This window comes from Pelodiscus sinensis, chromosome 2, assembly GCF_049634645.1.
Source record: "Pelodiscus sinensis isolate JC-2024 chromosome 2, ASM4963464v1, whole genome shotgun sequence".
Lineage (NCBI taxonomy): Eukaryota > Metazoa > Chordata > Testudines > Trionychidae > Pelodiscus > Pelodiscus sinensis.
In genome coordinates, this window is record NC_134712.1 from 203,650,451 (window position 1) to 203,663,713 (window position 13,263).

At 46.8% G+C, this 13,263-nt stretch overlaps 1 protein-coding gene across 11 annotated transcripts in view; it reads left to right on the top strand.

Moving 5' to 3' along the window:
- The first annotated feature begins 5,483 nt into the window (after nt 1–5,483).
- Nucleotides 5,484–13,263, top strand: part of CRPPA (CDP-L-ribitol pyrophosphorylase A) — a 175,606-nt gene continuing 167,826 nt past the window's right edge. For 2 of the 11 annotated variants that reach the window (XM_075922284.1, XM_075922283.1), the window contains exons 1-2: nt 8,736–9,016; nt 11,685–11,808. In XM_075922284.1, coding sequence (XP_075778399.1) covers nt 8,875–9,016; nt 11,685–11,808 — 266 coding nt within the window. In that variant the 5' untranslated portion in view covers nt 8,736–8,874. The other 9 variants (XM_075922288.1, XM_075922285.1, XM_075922287.1 and 6 more) reach the window with 8 other exon arrangements.

A 13,263-nucleotide genomic window follows, 5' to 3' on the forward strand; every position in this document is an offset into this window, starting at 1 on the left:
TTTCTGGAAAAACTCGTGGAGCATCCACACCACAAACACATTTTTGCGCAAAGTAATTGGAAAGATCAGAGGAGCTTTTGCACAATTGGTAATTATCATTCTACAAGGAAGAACGCCTTTTTGCGCAAGAGCTCTTGCGCAAAAAGGCATGTGTGGATGGGGAAGAGGGGTTTTTAGCACAAGAAGAGGAAAAAGGAAAAAGCACAGGTGCCCTGGTGGCCATTCTGTCCATAGCAATCACTGCTTACTTGTAAGAGAGCATCCAGGCAGTCCGGAAGCTCGCTTTTGCAAAAGTGATCACTTTTTCAATGTGCTTTTGCAATGTGGATGCGCTCTTGTGCAAGAAGTTTTTGCGGAAGATCTCGTCCAACAAAAGCTTCTTGCGCAAAAAGCCTGCAGTCTACACATAGCTTGAGATATGAGTCCTCTATTCTTCCATTTTAAGCACTTTGAAAATATTTTTCTGACATTCATCTATATTTATATGTCCTGCTTCTATTTAAGATCTGGCATTTGGAACATTAAATATTTTGAGAATACATTATCCAGTTTTTCTTCAATACAATTTAGAAACTTCTTAATTTGTGTGTGGAGGAAATGTTCCACTTCAGTGAACAAGAACTACGGGAGAGGATAGCAACTGCCAAGAAAAAAGGGGAAAATTTTGTCATCAGCAGACACTTGTTATAAAGTGGAGGTTGTCAGACTTGGACAGATATCTGCAATATTTGAACAGATAAAAAATCCCAACAAATGTTACTTTAAGGAAAGTTACAGACACCTATATAAACAAATTATATAATTAAGGCTTTTGTATAGAAAATGCAGAGGCTAATTAAGCAAATGAAAACTGGAATGTTTTCACTGACACTTGCCCTAATCTTGGCAGAGAATCTTGCAAACACATTTTGTTTCCTTGGGAAGGGGTATCAAGATACACAAGTACATATATGAAACAGGTAAAAGAAAACAACACCTTAGTAGTTGTATAGAACTTGAGAAAAGTTTTAGTGAAAGGTGATAGTGTTTGCATCACTCATTTAACCAACCTATTACTGCTTGACTTCATAGTATATTTACTGCTGTGTCATGCCTCAGGGTAATATCAAGATGAAGAAAAAAGGTTTTAACAACACTTTTAGTACACTGAAATGAAAAAAAGCAAAAGTGTTCAAAAGATCTGGCCTAACTCCAAAAGCTCTCTCTTGAAATTAAACACAAGTTTAATAAGAAAGTTTAAGATGGCCAAACAAACTCTTTGGTCATGCTAAAAAATCTGTACACATTAAAAAGTGTTATTTTGAATTATTTTAAAATAATTCAGTTTAAATCAATTTACTCTTGAAATCTATACTTTAAATTTTTAATTTCATTAATTTAAGAACATAAGAACATAAATAGATCTAATGCTATAAATATTCATGCATGTACTAAACATTAAGCATGTGAGCGGTACCATTGACATCAGCAGAACTGACTAATATATTCAAAGACCAGAATGAACCATTTGTGGTCATCCAGTATGAATTCCTGCATAACAAACCACAGAACTCCCCCAAAATAATTCCTCATGTGAATTTTTTAGAAAAACATATAATCCAATCTTAATTTTAAAATTGACAATGATGAAGAATCTACCATAAACCTTGGTAGACTGTTCCAATGGCTGAATTACTCTCACAAATTTACTTCTGCTTTATGCATTGTGAATTTATGTTGCTTTAAAATTTCAGTCACTGGATCATGTTGTATCTTTCTCTGTGAGAATAAAGATATTTAAGAGTCTTGCTGAATTAGGGTCACTGTGACCTCTACCGCAAAGACTCTTAAAGTAGAATGAAATAGGAACACAGTTTATTTAAATAAATCAAAATTATTAATAATGGTTCACATCTACAGCACATTTCACCAAATGCTCTCAGAATACTTGGTCACAAATCCTTTCCAATCACAACTGTAAAAAATATATAGCCAATTTTGATTCAGCACAAGGATATTATTTTAACGGAAACTGTAGAACAAAATATCATCACTTCTTCAATAATTTCTCTCTACTGTACAGCCTCAAGCCAAACTTTACTCCTGCTGATACAGAGAGTAGGACCTATCAGGATCATGACAAACTTGACTCTATATGCCTGCTCAGAGAAACCTAATATTAAATTAATAAAGACTAAAAAGCACAGCAGCAAATAAGCTTGAAAGGGAAGAACAATTTATAGTTTAATCCTCTTGTATATAAACAACTAGCTGGATTTACCTGGCATTGCCCGGGAAACCAGAGGAACAAAATTTAGAAAAACAGAAGCTGGTCCTGACAGCCTCCAGCCACAGCGCAGCTGCCAATGCCTGACATCTGGCTATTGTGGCAGACCCCCTTACTTTTCTACTGCTGCATAAAGCAAAATCTCTGACTCAAAAAAGAGGCATTGCAATGTTGAGAATCAGGGCTATTTGACTTGGCAAACTTAGATACAAAAGTAACAATAGAAACTATGTCTCTGTTTTCTTCCCAAGTCATGAGTCTTGGAGCCATTAAAAGCACAGTGGAAGGGAGAGCCCTCACATTACCATGGCTTGTTTCCCCACCCTTACTGGAAGCTTATGGAGGCCCCTCTTCAATAGTGCAATATTTTGCCTCCTATCAGATGGTATTTTTGGGTTAATTATCCTTGTAGAAGCTAATGTTTTTTTGGTAGGGAAGTAGGGGATAGGCATGCTGGGTCTGCAAATTCTCATCTAGAGCTGAGTATAGGGATGCCTCAATCAATGGGGCTGGCCCTACTGAATCTGAGAGATTTCAAGGTGACACCTCAAACTCTTCTTCCATCTTTTTTGATGAAACTATGAGTCAACTTCCTGAGCCTGCTAGCACCTCTATAGTCCCTCCTCCAGCACCACCCCCTTGACTAGCTGCCCCTCCCATGGACTGCATCTCTCACCCCCAGGATCATCCAGTATCAAACCCAGGACCAGTGCAGATTTGAGGGATCCCGCCCCCGCCTTGGATTAATTTCTCACCCACCCAGCATCATCCAGTGCTGCCACTTGGGCCAGTGCCCCTCAAAGGAGACCCTCCCTCCCCATCATGGGCTTCATTTCTCACTTACTCCTTGCGGGATTGTCCAGCCCCACTTCCTTCATCCCCCTACAATCCTGCCCTCCCCCCACTGGTCCGGCCCAACCCCCCCACAATACTGCCCTCCCCCCACTTGCTCCCAACAGTCCAGCCCCCCCAGACCAGCCCGCCCCCCCAACGATCCAGCTCCCCTAATCCTGCCCTACCCCCCACTCACCCCCAATGGTTCAGCCCTCCCGGACCAGCCCCTTCCGCATTAATTCCCTCCCCACCCTGCTCTCACCTTCTGGTCCCCGATGCACCTCCTGGACATTTTTTCAAAGTGGCAGCTGGGCGGTAACAGCAGCCCCACCCCCTCCACCTAGAGCGAGCCCCGGCAGCAACCTGCCCGCCCATTGGTTGGCAACTGAGCCTAGAGCCAATCGCAGTATTGAAGAGGGGCCTCCATATGCTTCCAGCAATGGCGGGGAAGCCGCTTCTCCCCGCACTGCCAAGCTCTGTGCAACCCTGGGGAGAGGGGTCGGTCTCTCATCTCTTCCCTCCCACAGTACCTTAAAACCTTCTTCTAGAGGAAAGGTTATCCTATGGAAAGTTTGTTTGTGGTAGGTCTTATAATGTCAAAGTTATTAGAGCACAAACATTCTCCTTTATATGTTAGATTAAAAAGCTTGGAATTCGAGAGCTGCACAAGACAAACATTTACCTTATGTTTTATTGTAATGTCTGGTCCAGTAAGTGGGGTGCAGATGCAATTCTGCTTTTTTACAATTATCACAAAAATATGTATTTTTCCCCATTCAGAATTAGAGAGAATTGATGAAGGATTAATGCCTTGAGATCCCGTGATGAAATGTATTATAGATTGCATTTGGCAAGTAAGCAGATAAACCCATAGGTTCAGGTTCATGCTGTGCCCTGTACACATACAGACGAAGAAACCATCCCAGCAACATTAAACAATAAATTGTGGCCTCTACAATTACATATATCTCTACGCAGAACAGTAGAAAGATTAGACAGCTAACTTATAAGACCAGGACTCCTTCTCTTCAAAATGAATTGTACTTGATATTACACCTGCTAATTTCCATCTCAGGCTGATTGTTTTACTGCTTGTCACTGTTAAATAAATCACTGTTATGTGAAACAAAACCCTACAAGATGACAATTTTGGCTGAATGCTTCCTTTGCTGCTGACGATGCTGAAAAAAGTATTGTTTAGCCAGTCATGCTCTGTGGCACTTTTGGACATTTTCAGTTTAGTGTATTTTTATGGTTCATACATTTTACATTTATATAGTGTGAAGTTTGGGTTTTTAAAAGCTTTTTGCAAATAACATAATTAATAATTTATTTAATTAGAGGGACAGCTTCTATAAGATAGTTTGATGGAGATCCACGGCAGAATGTCCTATATCCCAATGGTCTATGCCAGAGATGGGCAATAATCAGTCCATGGCCTGGACGCAGTTCATCACAGTTAGCCCTTGGCAGGCCACTGGATGTTTTATTTACCTGAATATCTGCAGGTCTGACTGCCTGCAGCTACCATTGGTCGCAATTCACTGTTACCGGCCAATGGGAGCTGTAGGAAGCAGTGCAGGTACTGATGAACTGCGTCCAGCCCGTAGGCTGCTTATTGTCCATCCCTGGTAGATGCACTCACCTGAGTGGTGACAGCCCCCATTCAAATCCCTTCTCCTCAGTTAGGAGAGGGGGGCTTAAAGCAGGGGTCTTCCACATACAATACTGGGTAAGCACTCTAATCACTGGGATAAATGCAGTTATGGAGGTCCTCCCATCCCGATCCTAGCTGCTGTCTGTAGATTTAGGGGGCCTCTTAGCACACCTACTGGATCAGGTCCTGCATGTGACTTAGTGGAGAAGTACCTATCTTCTCTCTGATTCATGGATCATGCTGGGGCTCAAGTAGGAGGTACATGGCCTGACACCTAAACTGAAGCAGCAATTCACATTCCCAGGGGCAGAAATTTAAGCCATCAGGCAGTTTTAGTGCATATATTTAGGCATCAAGTTAGTTTAGGTATCTACAGGATTAGGTTGGATCCTAGCAGGGTTTTGTGGATCTAAGTAGCACTTAACAGGGCAAATAGGTACCTAAATATTCAGTTTACATGCCTACATTCCTTTGTGGATCTAGGCCAGGAGTGAACAAGAGGCTGCTAGCAGGTTGGATCTGGCCTGCGGCTGCCTTGCTGGAACCCTTAGGCAGAGAACAGCTCATGCTATAAACAAGGAGCTGCTCTCTGCTTTAGATGGCCAGGGAGGGAGGAGGCAGTCTTTGCATGCTGCCCTGCCCCCTCCCCAGCAAAATCTCTCAGCTCCCATTGGCCAATTTCTGGCCAATAGGAACTGAGACATTTTGAGGGGGTGGGAGGCAGGGGCAGTGTGGGAAGTCCTCCCATTGCTGGATTGCAGCAGACAGTCTGCTGGCTAAGAGCTGCCTAGGTAAGTGCTTCTCAGCGGGAGCCTATCTCTAGCACCCCACCTAAACCCTCTGTATCCCCTTTCAACCCAGGTCACAACTTCTTCTCAGACCCTGTACCTCCTTTTACACCCCTCCCCCTAGCCAGAATCTTCTCCTTCCCTGTCCTTCATTCCCTTGCCCCAGGTCACCACCCAAGCTCTCTGTACCCCTTTACCCATCTCACAAGTCCCTCCCAGACTTTGCACCTTCTCCTAGAGCCTCTACCCCAGGCCAGAATCCTCTCCTGCACTCTTACTCCCACATGGATCCTCCACCCCAAACCTCTGCCCCAGATCAAAGCCCTCTCCTTCACCCAAACTTCCTCAGATCCCACACCCACTGCTGCACCCCAATTCCCTACCCCAAACTCCCTTCTGCACCCAACTGCGGCCCCTGACCCCATTCATAGAAGTGAGGCCCTTGCCAAAAATCTTGGAATGGACCCCCATAAAAAAATTATTGCTCACTGCTTATGTAGGCCCATAAAATAGGAACTAAGATGGTAAACAGCTGGATTCAGTCAAGACCAAAGTGATACAGACAGGCAATGAAAACCATTTTAAGGAACAAGTGCTGTGATTGCAAGATAGGGTACTTAATAACTGATAATGCATAACATTGAGGTGTTTTTCAAACTGTCACTCCACATGGACATCCAAATAATTGCTGCATTCTAGGGACGTTAAAATGCATTTATTTAGATTAACTGCTGACAATGGCAGGGGCTCCATGTTCACACAGTGGAAGGGAAGAGGAGGCAAGCCAGTGGAGCCACTCTCCCGCTTCTGTATTAGAGGCAGGGGGGAAGGCAGGTAGGAGCAGATGGCTGGAAACCAGTTTTTACCCTGAGCATTGGCTCTCACCTGCTCTCACCTCCTAGTTAACCTTAATGGTTACATGTAACAACTTCCCCCCTCCCCCATATTGTGCTGCTGCCTCTGTATCCGAGGCGGCGGCAGCATGGGTGGGCAGCTCCGCGGGAGCTAGTTCTCCCTGTGCACCAGCTCCCACCTGCCTCCCTTCTCCCACCCGCTACAGAGGCAGATGCGCGGGGAGGAGGGTCTGTGTATAACCGTGAAGGCTCCCTGCTAAGGCCGGGCTCCTGGGCTGACTCTGTGCACCTTTACGCTCACACCCCTCCTGCGTTCAGAACTATTTTCGTCAGCGGCCGGGTGGCCTAGAGACTAACCCTACAGAAGGTTTAGTCCTGTCCCCGCGCCGCCCGAGGGGGAGCGCTAAGGCAGGCGGTGCGGTTCCATTCCACCCGGCAGCAGGATGGTCCGGGAACTCGGACGCGCAGCGGCCCCCGCCGCCACAGGCAGAGACAGCTTCCTTGGTGCGCATGCGCACGCGGGTGCCTATCTTCACCGCCCTTTCGGGGATTTCTAGGCCCCGCGGCCGGGCCTGCCTCACAAGGTCCCATCTGCTGGTGGGGCAAAGAGCCGGCCAGTGACGCGCACCGCCCCCTCAGCCCGGGCGAGGAACAGAGCGGGAGGGGGGCGCCTGGATTCTCTGGAGCGCGGACATTCCAGGGGAGGGAATCGGCCGCTCGCTCCCGACTGGCGCGTCCCTGCCGGGATCGCGCCGTGCCCTGGGGTTGGGGGGGGGAAGCGGGTTTCCAGCTGCAGCTTCGGGAGCGGACGCTCCAGCCCTAGGCCCGTCATGGAGCCAGGGGCTCTCCTGAGCGGCGCAGCCTCGGTGGCTGCGGTGCTGCCGGCGGGCGGGAGCGGGGAGCGGCTGGGGGGCGCCACCCCGAAGCAGTTCTGCGCCCTGCTGGGCAGGCCGCTCGTCAGCTACACGGTGCGCGCGTTGGAGAGGTAAAGAGCCGCTCCCCCCCCCCTTCCCGCACGTGGCTCCCCTCTTCCCGCCCCACAGCCCCGCCCATTCCCCCACGGCCCCGCCCACATCTTCCCCTCAGACCGGCAGCCCCTCTTAGCCCGCTGCACCCTCCCCCGATTGCCCCCCCCAGCAAACTGCCCCTTCTGTCCTCGCTTCGCCCGGCGCTGCCTGCCTGGGGGCTCTGAGCCCTTCACCCCCGCCAGAGCCCAGCTGCCTGTACCCCAGATCCCTCCCTGCACTGGAACTATGTTTAGTGAGCTGAGCTGCCCCCCCTCCCCCCACCTGTTCCTTTTTCTCACCACCCCAAGCTGGGGTCACACTTCGGGTTGTCAGTTCTCCCCATCTGGTCTCCATTCCGGGGCAGTTGGCAACCTAGGCACAGCTGGAGGCAGGTGCAGAGCCCTGGGGCAGGGGTGGCTGGCAGCACCCTGCACCTCAAGTTCCCACTCTCATGTCCCTGGGCACTTTGGCACCAGCTTGCCTACTCTTGCTGCCCACTGTGCTGAAGCTCTTTGCTCTCTTGCCTAGTTTTCCAGTGCTCTCCCTGGGCCCTCTGCTCTTGAATATTCTGTTTGTTTGCTGACCCCTTATGTGTCTCCTTTCCCCCTTGGGCCTCTGGTCCTCTGCTTCATATCCCTGGAGCTCTTGTCATTTGTTTCATGCCCGCTCCCAAATATACTTGTTTGCCAGCAAACTGGGAACCCTGCCACCCCACCTGTGCTCATAATCATAACCAATTATATTTATATTCCAGTAGGAAACAGTTGGGCTTTACTGAGGGCTGGAGTAAGTAAGAACAAGACAATGTGGTGACCAGGATCTGAATCCACTTACTGTTGGTGAATTTGGTCCTGTTTTTACCACATAATAGGCCAGTGGTCTCCAACCTTTTTAACCACAATATCATTTTTTCTATTTATGTGCAATGTAAGATCTATCTCAAACCCAGATACTCTTGCCACACTTCCTTCCTGCCCCTTCTCTTAGGCATTGCCCCTGCTCCATCCCTTCTCCAAGGCCTCACCCTGCTCACTCCATCCTCCTTCCTCCCCAAATCTTATTCACTTTCACCAGGGTGGGGGACAGGTGCAAGCTCTGGTCTTGGGCCAAAGGATTCAGAGTGCAGGGCTCCAGGCTTAGCCCAGGGCAGGGGATTAGGGTCCAGGAGGGAGTTCAGGGTGCAAGCTCTAGGAAGAAGTTTGGGTGCAGGGGAACTCATGTCTGGGGCAGGAGGTTGGGTGCAGGAAGGGGTTCAGGAATGGGACAGGATTCCACTTAACTGAGATGGCTACTGGATGGTGGAGCCATGGGGTTAAGGTAGGTTTACTCCTGCCATGACCCTGTACCAGTTCTTGTACCCTTGTACCACTCTGACATGTACAGCAATGGCTTCATGGTGCCATGTGCTGCGCTCATTTCAGCACTGACCCCACAGTTTCTGCTGGCCACGGTTTCCTGTTATTGATCAATGGGAGCTGCAGGAGTGGTGTCTGCAGGCAAGGACAGCATGTGGAGACCCCTTGCTCTGCCTTTCTCAGGAGCTGCAGGGACATGCGAGCCACTTCCAGGAGCAGTAGTTACCATAGGGATAATTACTCCAGCCATGACAGGTTAGGCTTTTTAGAACTCACTCTTCAAATAATTAAATGTAAGCATAAGAGAGAAATGAAAATTATTAAATGCACAGACCAGTCAAAAAACAAAAATAACTCACTTTGCAAGTAGTAAAAGAAGTAACAAGAATACATGTATGTGTTGGGTTGGGAGATGAGTAGAGGACAGTGTGTTTGTGAATGTGACAGATTTGCATTGCCAAGCTCCCTCTACCCCCTTCTCTCTGTGTGGATGTGGGGGGGAGGGGGATATCCTGATATCAGCAAACCTCCCCCTCACTCCGTCCCACACCCTGCATAGTAAACAGGAGGCTCCCAGGGTGGCAGCTCCAATGCAGAGAGCAGGAGCAGCATCACAATGGGTGGAGGGACAACTGAAGTGCCAGTGCTTGATAGCTTTTATCTAGGCCAAACCAGTAAGGATCACCTGTCAGAGTCTCCAAGATCTACCCATAGATCCCAATCTACTGGTTGGTGACCACTGTTATAGGCTATTGTTAGAACTGCATACAGTAAAACTCCATTCGTCCGGCATCTGATGCTCCGGCACTCCTGATGGTCCGGCACCATCAGGAACCTGGAAGTGCTCCGGGCAGCTGGACCATTGGAGCTGCTCTGCCCCCGGCTTCCCTGATTCAGCCGCTGCTAAAACTGACCAGCCCCTGAATCTGGGAAACCGGGGGCAGAGCAGCTCGAGTGCTGCCGGTAGGTCCCGTAGCGCTGCCTCTCGGGGCAGCGGGACCAACCCGGCAGCACCCCAGCTGTCCCCGATTCAGCCGCTGCTGAAACTGACTAGCAGCTGACTCCAGGAAGCCCGAGGCAGAGCTGCTCTGCCGCAGGCTTCCTGGAATCAGCCCCTGGTCAGTTTCAGCAGTGGCTGACTTGGGTACACCTGGGACAGAGCAGCTGAGGTGCTGCCGGGTTGGTCTCACAGTGCCAAGGGTTGGCGCTACTAGACCAACCCGGCAGCGCCCCATCTGCTCTGTCCAAGGCATCTGGATTCAGCCACTGTTGAAACTGACCAGCGGCTGACTCCAGGAACCCCGGGGTTGGTCCAGTAGTGCTGAGGAGCGGTTCTGCGGGACCAACCCGGCAGCACCCCAGCTGCTCTGCCCCAAGCATCCCCAAGAGCAGCTGGGGGTGCTGACGGGTTGGTCTCGCTGTGCCAAGGGTCGGCGCTACCGGACCAACCAGGCAGCACTCCAGCTGCTCTGCTGCAGGCGTCCCGGATTCAGCCGCTGCTGAAACTGACCACCAGCGGCTGAATCCGGGACGCCTGGGGCAGAGCCGGACACCCCCCCACCACAGACCCCTCATAGCCCCTCTTCTGATAGTCCTGCAAATCTGATAATCTGGCACCCCCTGGGTCCTAAAGGTGCTGGATTATCGGAAGTTTACTGTATTTGAGATGAGCAAGTGTTTCTGATATAAGAATATTTATATATGAATAAAATTCAGTTAAACCAAGCACACCACTTATGACTGTTCCTAACATGCTTCTCCTGTGTTTACTTTGCTGCACGTAGCCAAAGCTTTGGCAATGAAGATGTGGTTAGTGTTGATTGATATTCCTGAGATAAATTGAAAGATGTGATTTCTCGTTTAGGGGAAGTGGAGGGAATGCAGTGCTCTCAATCACAAATCACTACAGGCTTCCTGTGTGCTTGTCCTTGGCACCACAAATACAGTAATACAAACAGAAAACATGAACTGTCTTGCAGATTTAATTGAAGTATCTCTAGTTGAATTGCAAACTAATAGCTAACATCATGCAAGGTTGCATCTGTGTCTTTTCTTTGTTGGTGCTGAAGCAAATTAAAGTATCGGGACACTACAATTAATATATTTTTTTCCAAGTTAAATGGTTTCTGGGTATTAGGCATGTGACTATTTGGATGGTTAATAGAGCTATAATTTATAATCTCAAATGTGAACATAATACAAAGGCCAGGACCTTGGGTAATTTAAAATGTGGGAGGGAGGAGCTGACACGTACTATATAGACCCTTTCATAGCATGTTACATAAAACAGGCCTTCAAGTTTTTGGAGGCTGGAGATTTGGATAAGGTAGGTCCCTTCTCCCACCACTCTGTGCTGTTGGACACTTGCAGAACACCAACATTCAGATTCTTTTTCTTCCTTAACCCAGCAATAAAGACTGCTTCTCTGTTTCAGTAATTTTTGACAGAGAAAGAATATTATTTGTTTTCTCTGTTTAATGTTCACCAGCAGCCAGTCACAAAACAAATCACAACTGTAACCAATCAAAACCTCTAATTCAGTATTTGTCACAGCTCATCTCTTTCACCTCTGCCAAAATTTGTGGGAGTCAGGAAAGGAATAATAGTCTGTAGTTAAGTTAAAAATATGGGCAAGAGAGTGCAGTGAGGATTAGGAAAGAAATATTTTCAGAAAAATAAAATATTTAAAAAAAAAACCTTAATTTTTTTTGCTGTCATGAAGCTCTGGGAAATCACAGTTTTTAGCTAAACAATGATATTATAAATGCTGTTCCACAGATTTAAAAAAAAAAAACATCTGGGTATTAACTCTACAGTCCACTTAGGACCAGCACCTGAACAGACTCCGAATCATGGTCTAATTTAGTGCTTCCTCTTTATTCCAAGCAATAAATAAACTATGCCAGTCTCTTCACTGATGCAGATTACTTCCACTTTGGCATAACCTCAGAGATGCTGGCTGGTATGTCTGGAGCAAAAGTGAGAAGAAGAAAACAGACTTCACAGCCTAGCTGTACTGAAGAGGGAAATCACCAAGATGTGGGGATGTGAGTAGCCTGCCTACTGGGTCTAAGGAGCCTCCCCCCCCCCCCCCCAGTTTTCACTTCTTTGCCTGGATGTGTACACTAACATTACAATAATTGAGCCAGGAGAGTATAAAATAATCAAACAATTTGCAGTTTGTTATTGATAATCCTGGGAAAGATAGAATCCCTGTATAACATCTTCCCCTGACATTGTCTAGTTAGCTACTCTAATAAATTGCTTCTAGGTGACATATAACTTCTACCACTCTGCCTCCTCTGCTCCTGAAATGGTAACAAATATTCAGGGGAAATAGGCAATTTTCTGTCTGAATCTTTGAGTGATTTTAAAATCACAATTAAAAGTAATTGTGGTTTTTTTTTTTTTTTGGTGCCTACCCTGAGACACCTTAAAGATGCTTAATTATATTCAGAGGACAGGTGCTCAGAACTTCTGAAAAGCAGGCCCTATAGTTCAGTTTGTACATTAGAATTCACTAGTCAGTTTTGAAAACTTTGACCTCAATGCTCATGTACCTTGTGGTATTTCATCAAAGACTTGAAAAAGGTATCTTTGTAGTCTTTTGACAGGGTTATGGGGAGGGAAACATCTTAAAATATTTTCTGAAAGCATGTAGGGTCAATTCTCTTCTGATGTCAATTCAGTTTTACCGGGGAGGAACTTGACTCAGTGTCATTTACATTAAACTAAAGATACCATTTCCTCCTTAGATGGCTATTGCTTTACAGATATTTTCCCAATAAGGCTAAGATAATAGAATATTTCATTAACCTGCCTCAACCCTTTATGGAGTTCTTGATCGTCTCAACCACTTCATAAATCCAAATAATAAATGTGGGATATGGATCTATCACAAATGTAGCAACATATAGGCATATTAACAGACCTAAAAATGACACATGCTACCATAATATATCCATGTTTCAGGAGAATCAGCTTCTCTTGCACTCACCAAATGGGGAAAAAAACCTATGTCGGGCACAGGGCAGCCCTAGACTAGCTGCCAGCAACTGGCGCCTTAGGCGAGCCATGCAATCAGCGCCCCCACCTCCGAACCCCTCAGTGATATTGCGCCACCATTTGGCACCCCATTTAACTTGGCACCCTAGCCAACCGCCTAGTTCGTCTATATTGATGGGCCGCCCCTGGGTATACCTTAATTATCCTCTGGTTATTTAACAAATCATCTCTGAGCTGAGTCAACACAGACATTTTAGCTCAAAATAAATTAGTTTGACAAAAGTATAGGCACCTAAAAATAGAATGGAAATGTAATACTCTTTCTTGTTATATCTTAGAATTCTTCTTGAAGGATAGAAAACATCCTTTATAAAAGTCCTAAGACTGCCCCATTGATGTACTCTTTCCAAGCTGTACTGCTGTTCAAATGTTTGGATTGCTTTGACTTAGCTGGAGATACCTGTGAACGCTTATGTGAGAAGTGGGAAAATAAAGAT